The sequence below is a fragment of the Manis javanica genome, chromosome 7, assembly GCF_040802235.1.
Source record: "Manis javanica isolate MJ-LG chromosome 7, MJ_LKY, whole genome shotgun sequence".
NCBI classification, from domain to species: Eukaryota; Metazoa; Chordata; class Mammalia; order Pholidota; family Manidae; genus Manis; species Manis javanica.
Window position 1 is genome coordinate 14,259,997 of NC_133162.1, and position 21,832 is coordinate 14,281,828.

At 36.1% G+C, this 21,832-nt stretch overlaps 1 protein-coding gene across 6 annotated transcripts in view; it reads right to left on the reverse strand.

Annotated features, from left to right (window-relative positions):
- The window catches only part of ATRNL1 (attractin like 1), a 718,480-nt gene that overhangs the window by 240,973 nt on the left and 455,675 nt on the right, over window positions 1-21,832 (reverse strand). Inside the window, exon 27 of one of the 6 annotated variants that reach the window (XM_073240357.1) lies at window positions 8,776-8,832. The exons of the other annotated variants lie outside the window; for them this stretch is intronic. Coding sequence (XP_073096458.1) covers window positions 8,791-8,832 — 42 coding nt within the window. The 3' untranslated portion in view covers window positions 8,776-8,790. Of the gene's footprint in view, window positions 1-8,775; window positions 8,833-21,832 lie in introns of those variants that run through there. 6 annotated transcript variants of the gene reach the window in all.

Genomic DNA, 21,832 nt, shown 5'->3' on the forward strand with positions numbered 1-21,832 from the left:
AAGAAATTAAGTTTCAGGGAGGCTGACAATAAATTCAATGCTAGGGAAAGTGTCTTTATCATAATAGTAACAATGTAAGTGACAGTGTCTTTCTTTTTGCTTTGTCTTCTAGCTCAGAGTCAAATCTGAAGTTTAATATGTCCACCACAGTTGGTCAAGAATTTCATAAAATAACAGAAAAGACATTTTAACATGAAATAATATTTGCATTAGTAAGGTAGGTTCAAAATTTTGTTCATTTACTTTACAAGCACCTAAGTAATGCTAATATGTACTTAATAATAACCCTATGAGGAAAGGACTATATGATTGTTACCTCAATCCCTCAATACAGAAGAGGAAAGCATGTATTCTGAGAGGATAATTTGTGAAAGATGACCTAGTTAAAGCCAGAATCAGTATTCAAATCTGACTAACCTCATTCCAGATTCTATGTTTTTAATCTCTTTACTAATAGTGTCTCTGTTATGATATTTAAAGAAGAATGTGGTTCCCATTTTATAGATTCTTTTAAGGAACTGTGACTTAGAAGCCTAAAGCTGCTGGAGCCATCAGCTGCCAACGTTTTGTCCAGTCAGTGGCAGATTTCTGCTGGCAGAGGCATGACGACATGAAGGTGGTGAACTAGCGAGCTCCTCTCACATGACAATCTTCACCACCATATCAACTATTACAGACTGAGTGGTTACTATATAACAGGCACATTGCTGAGCAGTTTACAAGCAGTCACTGACTGAATTTTCTCAACAACATATGAGGTACATATTCTTATTTTTCTGTTAAACAGATTAGGAAACAGACACAGAATTATGAAGTAACTTGCCTAAATTAACATAGTAACTAAGTTGTGGAGCTAGGACATAAATCCTAAACTTAATTTATCCATCTAGCTATCAGAGAGAACAGAACAGAAAACCCAGGAGATTTTTATTCTCACAGCTGGAGTGACAACCAGTGTTAGACATAGAGTCTAAGCCAGTTGAAAGAATATCATGACAGTGAAAGGCTGCACACAACGACCACACCTTGTTTGATCAATGTATCCTTCACTCAACCATTGAATTATATTTCAGGAGCAATTTATGGTAAGCTTGCCTGAGATCAGAAACACCTACATTTAAATGTTGCCTTTCCACTCACACAGCAAAAAATAATCACCAGCAAACTAGAGCAGTGATCCTCCAAAGAGGTGGTGCGTAGGAGGGCGCATAAAAATAGCATGTGAGTATTTTCTAGAGACATTCACCTAGGTAAACATATGGAATTGGTGACGGGGGTGCGGGGCGGGGGGAAGAGTAGGAGAAAGATCTGTGCAACTTGAAAAACTCCCATGAGATATCTATGACATGGTGACTGTTCAGCTGTGATCTACCAACACAAACTCAAGACGGTTCAGTTCAGCGATCCAATACAAACACCAGCTTCTAGCACACAGAGGGAGGCAGTATACAGGAGTAATGGAGAAGGCGGCCTCTGGAGTCAGACTGCTTGGTTTGAATACCAGTCCTGCTACTTGCTGTGTGACCTTGGGTCAGTGCCGAACCTGACTGCCACCGGTTAACTACTTCACAGGATTACTGTGAGAAATAAAGGAGATGACGTGTGTAAAAATCCTTAGTATGGCATATCAATATAGTTACTTAGTCTGCCCCGTATTTATTTTGTATTAATTTTAATCTATTTAACTCCCAAGTTCTTAGCCTACAGCTAACAAATGGTATAGAGGACCAAACAAATCAATTACTTTTAATAATCTCCTACTAATTAATAGTCAAAACTATGTAGTAAATACTTCAGTTTTGTATGTGAGAGAGGTGGGTTTGTCGTAATCCTTTCCCTTGTACTTGCAGAATCTCACTACATGTCAGGAAAGAGTTTATGTAATGTCAATCTTGACAGTTTACAAAGGCACTTCATTCACAGACTGCAACTGAAGCAGAACCACATTTGACTTCAAATCTGGATGTACTAGAAGTGTAAATCATTCCTCCTGAAACCCAAAAAAGTGCTGAAATAGCTCAATTGAATGGTCTCTCTGGTCCAGCATTCAGTCCAATACACATCTGCCTATTGGGGAACAGGGCATTCAAGTGATTATTTTCCACAGATATACTTTGAACACCACTTGTTTCCTATAATCTATATGGCATATACATAGCTTTGTTTTGAACACATCTCTTTCTTGAAATTACAGTTCTTGTCCATACCATCCCTTGAAGAGTTTAGTAAGTACAGTTTTAATCCACTGGAAGAGAATTAGTATTATTTATCTGAAAAATCATCTTCCAAGGCTAGAGACCAATTCCCAGTAGCTCAGTGAAACTACAAATTTGGCAATTACACACATCCTCTAATTTATATATGTTTTTCACAGCTGTATTTATGTCAATATTTTTTTTCTGTAGGAGATACTGTAGTGAATGCTCACCCAATATTTCATATGATTCCCTCTGTTTCCTCAACGTCTTGCATTATGCAGGGCCATGTGACTGATTCTAATGAGCTCTGCGTGGAATTGACATCTATTACTCGCGGGCCCAAGTGGAAATGTGAATTGTCTATGCACCCTCTCCTTATGCCATGGTTGACCCGTGAGAATCTAGAGGTTGATCTTCTGTTAGCCTAGGTCTCTGAGTACCTATGTGGAAAAAGGCCCCTTGTTGATCTCCTTTTGACATGATATAGGGGTGAGAAATAAACAGGAACAACAGACACTTTGGATTCCTCACCTGCACAATGTCTGCACAGTATGTTTTGCTATATAATGCTTTGCTATATAATGCTTATGATTGCAAGGTTAATTTACTATCAGAGCATTACAAAGTCTACCTTGACTAATCCAGAACCTGGTACCAGGAACAGGGCACTGATGTAACAAAAATCTAAACTATGTGGCATTGCTTTAGCAGTCAGGTATAAGAAAAGTGAAATTAGAAGTTGACTAGGTAGTAGTCACATGTTATCCAGTGAAAAACATTTAGGGGAAGAGATTGGAAAAGAGCATCGGTAGAGTGTGGGAACTTGCCTTTCTTTGGAAGGTATTAAAGACAGACCTTTTATCGGGAAAAATTAGTCTACAAAGAGACATGACATGGAATAGAGAGAATTAAAAAACTTGAGGACTTGCAGCATGGGAAAACTAACTTCTGTGGACCCTACACAGTATGAAATACAGCTGACAAAGACTGAATGACAGGTGTCCACTAGAATTTAATCTTGGGTCAATCACATTAGAGGTATAGCCCTATACCCATTTTTAAAACTGTTGAGCTGATTATGATGCCTCAGGGCAAACATCAGACTGGGGTGATACACCCTAAAATACCTCATTCCAGGGAATCAGAGAGCCTCAGTGCAGCCCCCATTAAATCTAGAGAGTGAGTTATGAGGAAAGAAAGCAAGGTGAAGTAGCAGATCTGAGAATCCTGTCCCTAGAACTGTGGGCAGGGTTACAGGTACATGGAAGTCACTGCAACCAAGTAGAGGAGTCTCATGAGTTTCTGAGATGGCTGTACTGCCAAAGGAACCACAAACCTGTAATGAAAACTAATGTTACTGTTCGAGAAAAAAGGTACGCTTAGATCACCAACTTTCTTCAAGTAGGAAGTGGGAAGAAAAAGCCTCACAGCCCCCATGTAAGCCATAGTCTACAACACCTACTTTGGGTAACAGAAAGGAAGTGCCTTCCGAAGAGCACACGTAGGGACCGCAAGGAACACAGACAATTCGGATTCCTCGCCTGCACAATGTCTGCACAGTATGTTTTCCAAATGTTCACAGAGAAGCAACCGCTGCACGTCCACTATTCCTCCCTTTTGGAAATTCCTCCTTTTTGGATTCTGTTTAATCCTGTCCCTCTTCTACCATCACACTGATTACTTGGAAAACCTGCTTTCTTTAGTTTTTGTAATGATAGTATCTCATGGCAACCATTCCTTATTGTCACTGTGATGGTTTCACATGCTGCAGTAAACTTCATCTCAGTTAAGAATTATCCTTAGGAACTGTAATTATATGTATGGTTAGCTTGTTGTTGTTCATTAATAATTCCTGAAATGGCTCTAGATTTTCTTTCCAGAAAAGACTGGTTTGCAAAAATTTTGCCTCAAGTTATTTAGGAACAACTACTCAGGTTTTAGAACTTCCTTCCTTGCTTAGAACATCACCAAGGGTGCTGGCTCTGGAGGTAGACAGCTTGGGGTACTGGGATCTTGATTCACTGTTCATTAGCTTACTAGCTTTTGACCTTGGTGAAGTTATTTAACACTTTTGCGCCAGATTTTATTCATACATAAGATGAGGATGATAACTGCCTATCTCATAAGGTTGGTATGTGAATTAAATTGAATAATATATGTAAAGCAGTTACAAGACTGACTGGCACACAGTGAGCACTTGATAAATGCTATTATAGCACGATTAATAACATCTAGTCAGGGGTATACCCACAGTACATATGAGAGTAGGATCCTTTGACCTTTTGCACTTTCCCATCCTTATTTGCTGTAATAAAAAATAGCTGTGGGAAATAAAATGACCAGTGAGCCGCGGAAGTTAATACGTTTAGGGGGACATGGGTTACGAGGACCTCGTTCCTATGGATCTCCAGGCGGCAGAACATAAGGCAAGACAGACGTTCCTAAGGAGTCTGCTTGGCTTAAGCAAATAAATAACATGGCTCAGGACAGAAAATGAGGCTTTCACTCTGAAACTAATGAACATGGCATTGTCTTTGGTTCACACCAAATGTTAGTATATTTTAATTTCCAAGTTTTATTGGATTTAAAAGTCAGAGTGGCTCATCTATGCAGCTAAGTACATCTTTCTTGACACTCCACAAAAATCTGGTCTTAGAGGTGACATTTGTGGATTTGAAAACGTTAATCAACATGAAATCATTAACTAAATGTTCAACTTTATACAGCAATCTTAGGTTTATGGAGATTATAGTTTGTAGGATTGTTGTTTTATTATGTAGCATGTTAACATTTCAGGTCTTTTTTTTCTTCCTCATTTGGGTAACAGTTTTGATACAGTAGCCCTCATTTTATAATAAGAATGCCAAGGGACAGTAACTGGAATCCAATTTTGTATATTCATTTCTCTTACTCTTTGGAAATCAGTGATGCATCCATGAACAAATGATGCCATGCAATTCAAGGTGCTGTGTTTAACTGAGGTCAATTCGGTAAGTACTTACCGAGTGCTCACCGTGTGGAAGATTTCATTCCAAGTGGTATGTAGGATACAGAAAATAGTCCCTGTTCTTAAGGAACTAACAGTCTGGGGGGAGAGAGTACAAAGGAATGGACACAAATTGCCCTGGAGGTGTTAGTAGAGAAATGTATCATATTTGGTGAGGTGGTGAGGAAATATTTCAAAAAGAAGTATTTTTAATTTGGGGTATAAAGAGTACATTGGATTTTGATGAACAGAGATCACTGAAGTCATTTTAGGTAAAATTAACAGCAAATGCAAAGTTACAACCATCTAGAACTATCGGCCATTTTTCAGGAAAATGAGATTTCTGGTGTGGCTGGAATGTGCTACAGAAAATAATGTAGGCATGATAAATTAAGGCCTTTTATTCTGGACTGAACCATTTGGACTTCAAAGATCTCTTCTGGAGAGAGTCAGTAACTGGCAAGTAAACAATTAAGTATGTAGAAAAAGTTTATCACAAGACTCTGAGCTCGTTGAGAAACAGGACTAAGCCTTATTTATCTATGTATTTCCAGCACTTAACTGGTACACAGTAGGAGCTGTGTAATGAATGACTGATTAAGTAAAATGGAGTAATGAAGAAAGAAGAGAGTATATTAGTCAAGAATATTCTAGGATTTTCTACTCCACATAGTGATTTAAGGACCCAGGTTATCTAAATATCAACTGATATACCATTCTTTATTCATACCTGATTTTCTCCTCCATGGCCAGAAAGTGACATTTATCACTGCTGCTCACATCACATTCTTCAGGATGAATCACTTGGCCCTTATTAACTGTAAGGGGCCAAGGGTTCCATGGGGAAACATATGGAATATTTGGTAAGCATTACTGTCTCTGCACAGTTCATTCTGTGAGACATATCTCTGGCATTCTGATCAGCAAATATTGCTTTGCTTTCTTCTTTGCACATAAAGAATCTCACTTACAGGTTCCTAGGACCTGGGCTGGGATGAGTTGGAGGCTGGGCCCAGTTGAGTACGTCAACCAGAGTGTCTGCATGTAACGACGTCACGTGGCCTGGACTTCTAACAGCATGGAATTCCCAAGAGGAAGCACCCAGATAGCGATGATTCCAAGAGGCCAAGACACCAGGAAAGAAGCTGCACTGGCTGTCCTGACCTAGCCTTGGCAGGCATAAACATCACTCTGTTGTGGTCTAACGGTAATACGTGAGTTGCTAAAGCCAGACCACATTCATGAAGAGAAGAGTAAGATTCCACATGTTGATAAGGTAGTATAGCAAGGTCACAGAGCAGAAGAGAGAGTGATAAAGGAGATACTGTGGCCATCAAGGAAAAACAAAGACTGTCACAGATGTTATAGATATTGGTTATATTCATTTGGTTTACTTTTACCTTAACTGGAAATTTGGTTGTAAATAGATCTTGATCTTAACATAACTATACCTGACTTAAAAATGATTGGTATCATGAATGGTCTCTCCTCCCATTCCATCACCTCTATCACTGTTTCCTAGAAAACGATGCTGCCACTGAGACTCCAATAAATGCCTGCGATTGCAGTCAAGCAAATTTTTATGCCAGCTATTTTGTAATTGCTTCTACTTCTAGGATTCCCAAGTTGCTCATGTGACAACAGTGTTCCAGTACCCACTATTAATTCCAGGGTAAGAAGATAAATATCATATCCATTCCAACTTGAATTTTGGTATACATTTTTCCAGGAGTTGTGAGGTTCTACAGAGTAATTAGCACTATAATTTTTAGTTAGTATAAATTATTTAAAATGTACTGACAAACAAAAAATCCATTTATAAATATCCAAGGAAAATGCATTACAAATTTAAAGACTAAGTTATAAGTGAATACTTGGCATCTTGTGTATACTTCTATCCTCTACATAACTTTTATGAGAGCAGGAAATTTGTCTACTGTTCAATACTGCATTTCTAGGATCTAGCCCAAAGCTTGGTATATAATAGGCTGCAAAAAATATGCATTAGACTCGAGGAATGAATTATTGCACTTATTGCATATAACATTCTATATTTGTAGTGGGTTTTAAATGACCGTAGGGAAAGTTTCAATATCTTAACACTCTTTATTGCCTAAAACAATGGTGTCTTGTGTTTATTTTTTATTAATTGAAATTATAAAATATCATAGCTATGATTTAATAATGATAAATATGCATGAGAAAGAAAGAAATTAATCCCTAGTTTCCTGCAAGATAAATTAAAGTAAAGGGACTTTTGAAATGTCAGTGAAAGTGGAGGTGGAAATAAGGAGTGAGGCATTTTTTTGACTTGAGTACAAAAAGAACTCATTCTACAAATCTATGCAAAACTCCACTACAAAAAGTTTTCTAGAGGTGGAAATAAGGAGAGAGGTCATTTTTTTTGACATTCATACCAAAAGAACTCATTTTACAAACCTATGTAAAACTCCATCACAAAAAATTCTGAGAAGCAAGAAACTCATACCTAAGTTGGGAGGGGAGGGAAAAAAGGTATGAGATATAGAATGTTTCCTATTGTGGGTTTTGCATCCCCCCTTAGTTTTAAGTGTCTCAAGTTTAGATGCCTGATATCGAGTGCTTCAAATTAGCCTTATGTAAGTTAGGAAGGAAACTGGAAACTTCACTATTTTAAGTTTTCATCAGTGAACTGGACCTAAGCTGGACTCATTGTTAATAGTATTGTAATTGCTGGCTCCTGATCTAAGTGCCCCTTTAGTAGAGAAATTGTTTTTAATTCTGTTTTTCCAGACATTACCCAATGAATAGCCATTCAGATCTCAAGACTACTGGCTGAAAAATAGAAATAATGCAAATGTACATACACATCCTTACACAGACACATAGCTTTACCATAAAACTCATCAAGTTATTTATTGAATAAATATTTATGTGCAACATACTAATCTACATAAAACAAATGTACATAAAACTAGAGTGGGGTAATGGTGCATCCATAATTGGAATAGTAGGTAAATAATTTCAAACTCATCCACAATAATATACTGTCATAAAATATATTTTTTGAAGAATATTTAATTACATGGGGAAATGTTCATGATACAATAAGTAAAACTATCAAGATACTGTATCATACAAATAGCATGATCCTAATTTACTTTAGAAAAAAACCCTGATATATATAGTAAGATCACCAAAAGCATTATTTAATGAAAAAAACTACATATATACATACATATCCTTACATACTTACCCTTACAAGTAACTAATCTATTAATTCAATTTTGTTATGATTAGAAAAAAGGAATGGAAAGATAATGCTCTAGAATTATAGTAGTGGTTGCATCTGGAGCTATGGGTGATTGAGACTTCCTTTATAAAGAGTTCTATTTCCTACATTTTAAAAAATGAACATGTATTATTTTTATAATTAGCAATAAATAGCTAAGTAAAAAAAAGATACTGTTCAAGGCTTTTTGGTGTATGGAGATAAGACCTGGTTCTTTTTCTCAAGCAACATATGATTGAATAGGTTCATGATATATCCATAAAGTATTATGTGATAATTACCATACTTTTTACAGAGGTTTAGGGAAGAGGGATCACTTACTATATTTAGGATGATTAAGAAAGACTTCTTAGAAGAGGTAGCATTATATTCAACTCCTAAGAAACAGATAGATTGTGTTAGGGAAATGAGGAGTACAGAAGGTCTTCAAATTCTTCATCACAGATTTTTGACTTGGGGTTTTCATTTTGTTTGAAATTTTAAATATAATTTGGTTTCACAGTTTTATATGGGCAGTGATTTATTGTATTTAATTTAATGTTTATATACATAGAGGTAAGAGCAAAATATAAATCTATGTCAACCATAGATTTTAAAATATTTCCTTTAAAGGTAAACCATTAGATCACTCGAGTGCGAAAGTACTGTCTGAAATAAGTATTCAAACCTCTGACTTCTCTTGTGCCGTCCCAAACACTTGCAGGGCATCTCAATCAGGATGCCCCAAACAGTTCAATATCCACAGGCTTTACTCAACACTAGGAGACCATTAACACAAACTTCTAGGGCACCCATTAATAAATAAGGAGATCATATTCATTATTTCTTCCAAGTCAGTAAAATAAAAATATTAACTGGATTGGAAATGGGAGTGAAGTGAGAAAAGGCAAGATTTGGCAATGAACTAAGTTGCTGACATAAGGTAAGGTGGAATAGTTGAAAAAATCTATTAAAGCATCATAAACTAAACAAATAAGGCTACTTAATTTACTATGAGTACAAAACTTCAACAAGTATGAAGATTTAGAACGGGATTATTTTTTCTCTCTTTCTCTCTTCCCATTTTTCCCCTTGAGCAAGATAGGAACATTGGATCAAAAATAATGTAATAAATACAGAAATTAGCCACAATTACTAATTCAGTAAATTGGAGACATCAATAACAAATGACTACTCTAATTTCTTTGTTTTCTTTTTTAGTAATCTGTAGCTTATGAAAAAAAGAGAATGTTTTCTGCGATTGGAAAGGTTATTGCTTTGAAAATCTAAGAAGCTTATATTCTTAACTTCCCAATGTTCAGCTTAAATTTGCTTAAATTAATATTATTGCTTTGAGTTATTTTTATCCTCTTAATCATTTTCTTTGTACAGTACAAATATGTTTCACTTTTTCATATACTAGGTCTTTAAAATGCTATAATTCAAGACTCAATTTATGAGATTACAAATATAGAATTAATGGGAGATGCTTCATAAGTAAGTCCTAAAATAAATTGTGCTCTTTCCAAAGGAACATAGGCTGGAAAGAGAGGCTTTTGGAGTCAAACTCAAGTGAAATTCCAGCTCTGCAACTTTCTAGGCTGATCTGGGCATATCGCTTAACCACTGCATCCCCTTTTTCTCATCTTTAAAATGAAGATATTAAAACATTTATCAGGTTTCAAGTTATTGTTAGGATTAGATGATAGAAAAACACCCCTATATTCCTGGTCGTGGCACTCATATATGGCAGCACACTTTATTATACACAATCACACAGTTTTTAGATTTCTCAATTACTGAGTTGGTGAGAGGTGTAATCAATAATACTTTAAAACTGTATTTAAAGTGGACATTACGTAAAAATCTAGTGGCAACATTTCTGTACTTTTACAAATAAATCTGTATGTGAAATTTATTGGACCATCTTGTTCTCTCACTTTATGGCTAGTCTCAGCTTAATGCCATATCTAAAAATAAATCTAAGTATGCACAAATTCAACTCAAAAGTCTTGAAGTGAAATATGAAAGTTCAGTGGTAGTTTCTTTGGGATAAGAAGACAGGGTTACATTACTTACAAATTTCAGGAACGCTCTTCTATAAACCTCTTGCCCCGAAGTCCCACTTCCTCTGGAAGCTATCCCAATTGCTCCGTCTCTCCCTATTAAGTCAGCTGTCCGTCTGTCTGTGGTCTCCCCTCCCACACTCATTACCCATGCTCTCAGCTGTTTTCACCCAACATCCTGATGAGGAAAACAATGGAACCCTTAGGCAGCTTGAGAAGGAAGAGTATAAACACTTTCCCTGATACATGACCTTCCTCAACTAGACTGAAAGGATCTTGAGGAAAAGGATCACTTTTCTAACCCTATCAAAATGTGGAACACAATGAACACTTGTTAAAATAGTATAAATATTTTTTTCTTTTTCTTACACAGCACTCAGCTAATAAGTATTGTTTTATATTGTAAGTATCTATTAGGTCTATTATTCTTTCTTTCCTTTTGGCTATTATCTGGAGCCATTAGCATTCAGTAAAGATGAAAAGGAAGAAGGATGAGGAAGGATGAAAAGGAGAAACAATTGAAATTTGTTAATTTTGTCATTTATGAATAGTCCTTAGGAAAACATTTGGCAGGACATTTCCTGAAAGTTTTTGGACAAAAATAAGTCCTCTAGATCATCTTTTGCACACTGTTAATCTGACCTTTCACTTGGATCAGGGAATAAGAAACTATCATTTCTGCCAAATGCCACCTCTTCTTTAATGACCATCACAATTTTGAGAGTTGCTGTCCCAGTCAAAGAACTGGCTGGAAATCATCATTTTCCCTGTCCCTGAGCATGAGCCTCAGCATATTCTACAGTGCCCTACCTTACCTCACTTCCTCACAATGCATATTAAAAAAAACAGTTGAAGCCTTAACTTCATCACGAGTAAAGGTGCAGTTGCTTGTAATTAAAAATTAGCGATAATACTGTTCTGGATGGGGAAGGATCATATTTTCAGTATGCAAAGTGTTTTTACACTAACTTGCATATTTGATTTTTACAAGAATCACAGAGTTAGGTAACAAAGAAACTGCAAATCACAAAAGGTAAGAGATCAACTCAGGATCATACAGCAAATAAACTGCATAATTTATTCAGAATTCAGATGTTCTGCCTTTTACTCCATTGCCCACTTTACCATACTTCAGTGCCTCACTTAGGAAACATGAGGGCACTCTCTCCTTTTCTGCCTTAAAGAAATATATCTTTACAAGGTCTTACTCTCTGCTCAAGGCGAGAAACAGAGAACTATCGACAGTAAACATGCTTAGAGAATAACATGTCTCTGGCACCCACAAAATGGGACAATTTTAGATACTACTTGCTTAGTAAGACAGCAATTTGCTTTCTCTGGGTAGGATAGTGTTAGAGTCTCTGGGAATGGAGACATTACTCACTCAAATTACAAGTGAATGCCCAGTATCTAACATATGTGATACTGGGATATTTCACATTATGGGATATTTCACATATAAACATAAAAAATACAACTTAAAATATCAAATAACAGCAAAGGAATCCATGGTAATTTTTTTTTCACTGTAGGAAAACTGAAATAAAATATATTGACAATGATTGGAACTAATTATGTTCATTGATTGGCACAAAAATTTTCACTTTCTTTCAGTAGTAATAATGATAGCAAACACATAGTCTTTACTATATGATATTCACAATTTTAAGCATTTTATATATACTAACTCTTAATCCTTACAACAACCCTAGGAGGTATTACTCCCATTTAGATGGAGATTATTCCCATTTTTAAAGATGAAGAAACGGGTGTGTTGCAAGGGTAAGAAATATGCACAAAGTGAAAAGCAAGCATGCGCCAGAGCTGGGATTTAAAATCCAGGCTGTCTAGACTCAGTCTGAGCTCCTCACCACTATGTTAGTCGAATCTCTCTCAAATTATTTTTGCATAGATCAAATAGGAAAACTTCCAGGAGTATAACACATTTCCAAATCAGAGAAAAAGGAATGACAAGCTATGAAATTGGAGAACTGTTAAAAACACCTCTCAGGAAAAAACACCTCTTCTTGTTCTCAGTTTTTACATTCAGCTGGGAATTCAGCTGAAAAACATAATGTATACATGAAGTGCAGAAACATAGTTATATGGGAATTAAATACCTGAAATTTTACCAAAGCTGCAGAAGAAAGGACATTTAATCAAACTCTCTCTACTAGAATATCAATTTTACCTGGTTTATCACTGAAATATTTTTGTGCTCCAGTGAATATATAGCTGATTTACGGCTTGGCAGAATGTCTCTGGCCTATTGTTACAAAGTAATGCTTTGCTGGAAAGCTTTTGCACTTGCATCATGTCAATAAAAAAGTCAGTGTGGCTCATAAGAAAGAGATTCTCTCATGAAAGAAAATGATGGGAATATGTCAGGAACACAATGAACCTGAACATAGAATATCACTTACAAAAGTGATACATGTTGCAAAGTTAGCACTTACCTTATGATGTCATATAAATTTCTTATAGTTGCAATGAAATACCAGAGTGATGTGATCTCAATAAATAAATCTAATATTTCTACATCTGGATACACTCCAATTCTAGTGTATTATCTGCTACATCCTCATATAAGCATCAAATATTCTTCAGATTACTATTACATTCTACTGGCAATATGAGTAAGAAACAAAAATCCAGGTTTTCAATGAACTGGCCTAAATATTGTTAAACAGTTGAGTAAAAATGTTTCCCTAAGTCTCGGGTAGTGGCCGTTTTAATTCAAGCTGCTGAGGGCTTTCTTCTAAAGCAAATTTAAAAGGAATGTAACATGCTATCAAATGTTTATAACTAATCATTTGGAAATCCATTTTTATGTAGATTCAGAGAGGGATAACCCTCTTCTTTTTGAATAGGAAGCTAGTGTATAAACTCTAAAAAAATACCAAGAAATCAGTCAAGTCTGAGGGAAACACTAAAATTTAGTTTTAAAACTCTTGGATCCATAAAAGCCTGAGTGATCATCTGGTTTACACCTCTAGTGTTCACAAAGAAACCAGTAACTCAGAAGAGAAATCAAAAGAAACACTGACGAAAATAGTGAAGGGAATGAATTCTATTGAGCACAAACAATCTGGAAAGGTAGAATGAAACGCTGGTGAATTGCTCCAGACACAGAAGTAAAAGATTTACGTAATCCTAGGAAAAAAAGGAGACATTTTAATGTACTGACATTGAACACAGAACTGAGACACACAATCAGAAATTGTCACTGAAGGTTGTAGATGTTACCAAATAGTAAGATTTGAGAAGTTTCAAGAATAGTTCATAGAAAGATTAGTTAATCTAAAGGTCATTTTCAAATATGATTAAGCCTTGATATAAAAAAATCATAAAAATTAAATGTAAAGAGCTAATTGGGTGGAGATATTTCTAAATACCTTATGATTGCTAAACATTAAATTATTAATAGTATATTATTAATAAATTCAAGTATAACCAGGGTTTAGTAAAAAATCTTCTGAAGTGATTACGGTTGTTTCCTTCCTTCTGTTAATGTGATATATCAGGTTGATTGATTTGTATATGTTGAACCAGCCTTGCATCCCAGAGATACCCACCACTTGATCATGGTGTATGATCCTTTTAATATTCTGTTAGATTTTAATGTTTGTCTTCTAACCTTTGTACTAGGGTTAAGTGATTTTCAGAGATTTTCGTGTTAGTAATTAATGTCTGGTAAGGCAGGTCTAGTGGGGGAAGCTCCCTCAGCTTTTGTTTGGCTGGGAAAGTCTCCAGGAAGACACCTCCCTGGTAAGGTAGATGGTCAGTCTAGATAAATGCTGTCCAACAGGACTTCCTATGATGATGGAAATCATGTTGTCCAATACAGCAGTGACAGAGAACATGTGGCTACTGAGCGCTTGACTTTTCAGGGAAGAAACATGAAGCATAGCCATATGTAGTGATGCTGGTTCTTCGTGTGTTTTGCCAATTACCTTTAAGGGTAGTTCCAAATGATAAGTTTAAGTCATATTTTAATTGCAGAACTACAGAGTTTTAAAATTGTAGAAATACAGCTTTATAAAGCAACCAACCCAACTCTCAATAATCTTAAGTAAGGGGAGTTAAGGAAGCCAGGAATAATCCAAATACATAGTAAAAACAAAAAAGCAATAATAAACTAGTCAAAACATGGTACAAGATGAATAAACTTTATGAATTAATCATAACACCAATATGTAGACAATGTAGTCAGTGATGTCCAAACCTTGATGTGCTTTAGTATCTTCTAGAAGTTTATTTTAAAATTTTAGATTACCAGAAACAGAATTATGAAATTTCAGAATTTCTTAAGAATCTGTCTCTGACAGTGAGACTATCTATAGCTATCTTTCTACTTTCTTATGTGTCCTTCCTGTTTCATCATGGCTTAGAACACTAAACCTGGATTTAGATTCATCACAAATTACTACACCAACATTTTCATCAACTTTTTCACTGTGAAATACATGCAAACAGAACAAAACAAAAATGCAAAATAGAGAATGCCTCAAAGTTATAACCCATTTAATATTCCTTAACTTGTGATGAGCTTGATATACCAGTAAGGATCAGGTACCACTTTCTGAATAAAAGTATATAGGAACAACACTTACTGAAATTGACCTATAGTCATAGAGTAGGACTTGGGTTCAATTTCTGATTATTCAGATAAATCTTTCAAGATATAACTCATCTTCGTGGTTTTTCCCTGGACAAACAAGAGTGGTCAAACTATAATTCAAGGGGACTCAAAAACTTGTTTTTTGGGGGGTTTCCAACATTTACTTAGTGATCCTTAAATATTTATGGTAAGAAAAGATTTTCCCAGATTGCAGTAGATCCAAATTGGTGTCCATTGGTTATTAGAAGTTTTCACTGATTCTTAGTGGTTTTTTAACAGATTATCTATAATTATTTTCTTTTTTCTTCTCTTCCACCTCCTTCTTCTTCTTTCATCTTAGTTAATATAAAAACAAGTCCCAAGGAAATCTGAGAAGTGAATATATTCTGAAAATGAGACACTTTTTGGTTGTATAGTCAAAAATGTTTAATTAAAAATTATATTGGAACAAAATAGAGCCAAGAAATAGGCCCTGACAAATGTAATCAACTGATTTTTTTACAAAGGGGCAAAATTCAGTTCCAATGAATTCAATGGAAAGAAGATAATCTTTCAAAAATGGGGCTGCAATATTTGGACATCCAATTGCAAAAATAATTAACCTAGAAATGTATCTCATATTTTATCAAAATTTAACTCAAAATGGATTATAGACCTAAGGGTAAAATTAAAAATGTAAAACATCTACAAGAAAACAAGGAAAAAAAGCTGTGTGACCTTCAGTGTTTGGCAAGGAGTTTTTACACACAACACCAAAGGCATCATCCATGAAAGAAAAAATCTATTAAGTTGGACTTTATCAAAATTAAAAACTTTTGTTCTGAGGAAGACACTGTTAAGACAATGAAAAAAAGAAAATACTTGCAAGTCATGTATTTGACAAACTTGAGAGTATAAAAGAACTCTTAAAATCCAACAATAACTCTTAAACTCTTAAAATTCTTGAAATTCAATTTAAAAATGTGAAAATATTTGAACATACATGTCATCAAGGAATATATATATATATATATATAAAGGGCAAATAAATACATGAAAATACGATCAATAGGGAAATACAAATGAAAACAATGAGACACCACTTTCTACTTCTTAGGATAACTAAAATCCAAAAAACTGACAATATGAATTGGAGGCAAGGATGTGCAGAAATAAAAATTTTCATTTACTGGGAATGCAGAAAGGTGCAGCCACTTTGGAAGACAGTTTGGCTGTTTCTTACAAAGATCATATAGCAAAATGACAAGTAAGATGGCAGAGTAAGAGTTCTTTACCATTACCCCCCAGGAGAACATCAATTTTAACAATCCGTATGACTTTGTGGAATTTTGGGAGTGTGGCACAGAAGTTCCAGCACACCATTAAGACAAAAATTCTGAGACTAGACTAGTTGAAGAAGGTAAAGACAGTGTCACCCCTCCCCAAAGGGAGAACAGCTCAGTGCCAAGAGAGAGACCCCATCAGCAGGTGATTCCTCCCATGAGAGAAAGTGAGTGCATACTGACTGAGTGCCTGGCTCTGCCAGCTGCTTTCCAGAATGCTGCTCAAGAGGACTTCTTTCCCACATTACCCCAGAATATTGAGGCGATCTGTACAGCTGAATGGCTGAGAGATGCTGGGAGCACAGCAGCCAGGGCTTATACCTCACCAGAGTAATACAGATCCTGCTAACAGCTTTGCGGCTTCCATGAGGAGAGCCACCCACAAGCTGCTGGGGATGTCTCACCTGTAATCCTAAAGGTGCACAGGCGCCCCATACTCCACACACCTCATCCACACACCATCCCATGGCCAGCCCTTGTGTGTGTACCCATTGGCAGGGAGCACAAACCTTTACAGATGGAGAGTGAATGCTGTAGTGCTGGCTCAAATGTGTGGGATTGGGAGAAAACCTACATTTGAACATTTCATGCACCATACTAAGGAAAGCAAACAGAGGCTCTCAGTACTTGACCTGGCTTTGCAGGATCAAGAGAAAACACACAGTCCTAATAATTCTGCATGACCCACAAGAGGAAACAAAAAGTATGTAGTAAAAACATCCACAGGAAAGGTTTGAACAAGCATCAGAATCCCTACCCAGACTGACTGACAAAGGCATTTATTTTCTGAAGACAGTCACTAAAGACTAGAGGAAGTGACTAGTTCTTTCAATGTGAAGAAGACAATACAAAACTTTAAGGAACATGAAAAATCAAGGACAACATGACACCACCAAAAGATCACAATAATTTTCCAAAATGGATAATAGCAAAGAAATGAAGATCCATAAAATGCCTGACAAAGAATTCCAAATAACTGGTTTAAGGAAGCTCTGTGAACTACAAGAGAACAGAGATAAACAACAATATCAGGAAAAAAAATGAACAAGCAAAAAGAGAAATTCGACAGAGAGATAGAAATCACAGGAAAGAACCAAACAAAAATTCTGGCGCTAAATAATACAATGAATGAAATGCAAACATACAATAGAGAGCATCAACGTCAGACTTGATTAAGCAGAAGAAAGATTCTGTGACCATATAGAGAGAGAATTTGAAACTGTCCACTCAGAGGAAGAAAGGATACAGAATGAGAGAGAATGAAGAAAGCCTGTGTGAAATATTGGACACAGTCAAGCAACATAATGTACACATTGTGGCAGTTCCAGAAGAAGAGAAGGAGAAAGAGGCAGAAAGCTTACCTAAAGAAATAATGGCTGAAAAACTTGCTAAATCTGGGGAGAGAGATGGCTATTCCCCATAGGTCCTCAAACAGATTCAACACAAAGAACATTACTGAGACACATTATAATAAAACTGCGAAAAATCAAAGACCAACAGAATTCTGAAGGCAGAAAGAATAAATCATATACAAGGGAACTTCCATAAGTGTATCCATGGACTTTTCAGCAAAATCCTGGCAGGCCAGAAGCGAGTGGGATGGTATATTCACGTACTGAATGAAAAAACAACAAAACAAACCTACCAACCAAGAACAGTTTACCCAGTAAAGCTGTCCTTCAGAAATGTGGAGGAGATGGAGACTTTCCCAGCCAAACAAAAGCTGAGGGAGTTTATCCCACCAGACCTGCCTTACCAGAAATGTTAATTACTAACATGAAAATCTCTGAAAATCACTTAACCCTAGTATTAAGGTTAAAAGACAAACATATTAAAATTCAACAAAATATTAAAAGTATCATACGCCATGATCAAGTGGGGTTTATCTCTGGGATGCAAGGCTGGTTCAACACATGCAAATCAATCAACCTGATATATCACATTAATGGAAGGAGGGAAAAAAACATAATCACTTCAGAAGATGCAGAAAAAGCATCTGTCAAAATTCAACATCTTTTCATGATAAAAACTTACATGTCAGTTGACAGATGAATGAATAAAGAAAATATGTTATGTATGTATATTTAAAATGCATATACATACATTATAAGATCATGCATGCATAATATATACACATATATTATGTATACATATATTATAAGATGCCTAAGTTCTAGAGATGTAATATATAGCATGGTGATATAATTAATAATACTATAGGGTATACTTGAAATTTGCTAAGAGAGTAGATCTTAAGTGTTTTCCCCCAAAAATAAGGTAGCTATGTGAAGTGATAGATATGTAACTAATTTGTGGTAATCGCTTCACAACATATATACATATATCTAGTGATTACAATGTGCCATATATATATATATCTTTATTTGTTAATTATAATTCAATAAAACTAAAGCAGGGGACAATTAACTATTCAGATCAAATAAACCAGGAAGAATCTATTCCTTGAGGAAAGACCAGCTGCTTCTATTGATGCAGTTCAATTTTCAACTTCACTGATTTGATGACAGAATGGTATTTAAAAACCAAAATGTATGAAAGCTAAGGAAAACTGAAAATAAATATTTCATTAACTTTTATAAAATATGTGTCTATGATTATACTCTTAAGACGTTTACTGAAATAAAAAGATACTTCAGACAAAAACCTGCACCCACATGTTTATAGTAACTTTATTCATAATCATTAAACACTGGAAACTCCCAAATGAAGTTCAGCTGGGGGATGGATAAGAAACTGGTATATCCATACAATGGACTATTACACTTGGGGATAAAAGAAATGAGCTACTGATTTACACAACACCATGAATGAAACTTAAGTGCATTTTATGAAGCTAGAGGCTAAGTCTACATAATGCATAATTCCATTCATATTACATTCTGGAAAAGATAAAAATGGAAGGATGGAAAATAGATTGATGGTTGTCAGAGTCTGAGAGTGTTAGAAAGTGGCCAAATACTAAGGCACCATACAAGGGGACTCTGGGTGAAGGAGCCGCTCTGTGCATGACTGGGTGGCAGACACATGACACTATGCATTGGTCAAAACCCACAGAAATGTGTATCAGAAACAGTGAACCTTTACTCACGTAATGACAAAAAAGGTCCTTAGGTAACTGGAAAACAATATTTTGGCTGTAAATTATAAGGATAAAGAAAACCACAGAACTCTGACAGTCTAGTGGAAAATTTGTCTCCAGTAATAAGTAAATGTTAATTTTTCTGAAACTACTGTATACGTATACTAGAGTTGAACAGTTAAGTACATGGATGATGGGTGGTGGGAGCCCGATTTTTCACTGAGAGGGAGGGATAGGAGGACAGTTAGGATAAACACCGTGTACTGGATAGAACAGAGATAATAGCAGGAGTCACGTTTAACTTAATTCACAACACATACAGTGGACAGATGCAGAAATAAGTATAGATATGTATGTATATGTGGGTTAGTATACATACATTTATTGGCCACCTCTGCTGCTGAAATGGCCTTAATGCACTAGAAGCAAAGAACACACTTAGCACCCAGATCTTGTTTTTCAATTACTATTCTCTATTAAAGGAACATTTGGAGAAATGACTCATTTTAGGGCTAAGGCAGAGAAAATACAAAATAAGCCTGGAGCATTTTGTATTACCAGAAAGTAAGGAACGGTTGAAAAAATTAAAGGATGGGAGTGTGTCAAAGGGATACAGGACAAAACTTGAAAGAGCTTCCAATATCTAAAGCTGGGAGTAGTATTTAAGAAGCAAAACAAATAATGTACTATTCTGTTTTAACTCAAACTATAAAATACACACAAATCCACTCTCATATAAATTAATGATTGAATAAATGAATAAACAAGGGAGAAGAGATGGATCTTCCTTACAGAAGTAGCCTAAGAACATATGTAAATGTTTTCCCTTCCAGGCGGTGGGCTTAATTCCCACCTCTGTCCTTTCTCCCTCCTTCTCTCTCCCCCAACCTTCTTCCCAGGGAGCCTAAACTTAGTGACTTGTTTATACAGAACAGAGTAGGGAAATAGAAAAAGAGTTAACTTTAAAGTGGAGAAACCCGGGAAATAAAAGCTTAACCAAAGGATGGCATTTAGCATCATCAGCAATCTGGTATGTGCCCCTGATGCATCCTGTCCTCACATGATGTACTCCCTTGTGTGGTAAGATGAGAGGGACACTTCATTTCTTGGAATTCTTTCCAAGACTAATCACGAGAAAACATATCAAACACGGACTGAAGAACATTCTACAATATACCTGGCCATTACTCCTCAAGACTGTCATAGTCATGAAAGCCATGGGAAGTCTGAAAACTGTCACAGATAAGAGGACACTGAGGAGACATGACCAGAATGTGGGACCTTAGATTGGATCCTGGATCAGAAAAGGACAATAATGCAAAAACTGGGGAAATCCAAATGAAGGCTTTTGTTCAGTTAATAGCAATGTACCAATACAAGTTTCTTGGTTTTGACAAAAGTAATATGATAGTAGAAGATAATAACAATGAGGGAAATTCGGTGAACAGTATATGGGAATACTCTGTACTATCTTTGTAACTTTTTATACATCTAAAATTATTCTCAAATAAAAAGCTTATTCTAAATTAATACCATTGCTTTTTACTGTGATTTCAACTTGACAAGCTCACCATTTCAGCTTTCTTTGTCCACTTTTAAGATGAAGGTAAGTATTATTTTGTCAGTCTGAGAACTCTAAGGTTGCTAAAAAGAGATAAGGTGGTTGTGACACCCAGTGCTTTTTAACTATCTACTGAGTGCTTGAATGCTTTCAGCAGGCTTTGCACTGTGTGACCCCTTCCCTGATGGCCACCTGACCACTGCACAATCAAGTGGCTGGGTAACCTGGTTGAAGCTATGTTTCTCAACCTCAGCACTACTGACATTTTTATCCAGATAATGCTTTGATTTCTGTGGGGGCTATCTTAGACTGCTCAGGCTGCTGTAAGAAAATAGCATAAACTGGGTGTCTTATAAACAACACACATTTCTCTCTCACATTCTGGAGGCTGCAAGTCCAAGATCAAAGCACTGGCAGATGCAGAGTCTGCTGAAGGTCTCCTTCCTAGATGGATGTCTTTCCCTGCACCTCACCTGGAAGGGGTGGGAGGGAGGGAGGGGCAAGCTAGCTCTCTGGGGTCTCTTTTATAAGGGCTTCACCCTCATGGCCTAATTACTTCCCAAAGGCCACACCTCTGAATACCATCTTATTAGGCATTGGACATGAACTTATAGATTTTGGGGGGACATAAACATTTGGTCTATAGCTGGGGGCAAGGGGGCTGCCCTGTACACTGGCAGATGTTTAACCATCTCTGGTTTCTATTCACAAGATGCCAATAGCATCAA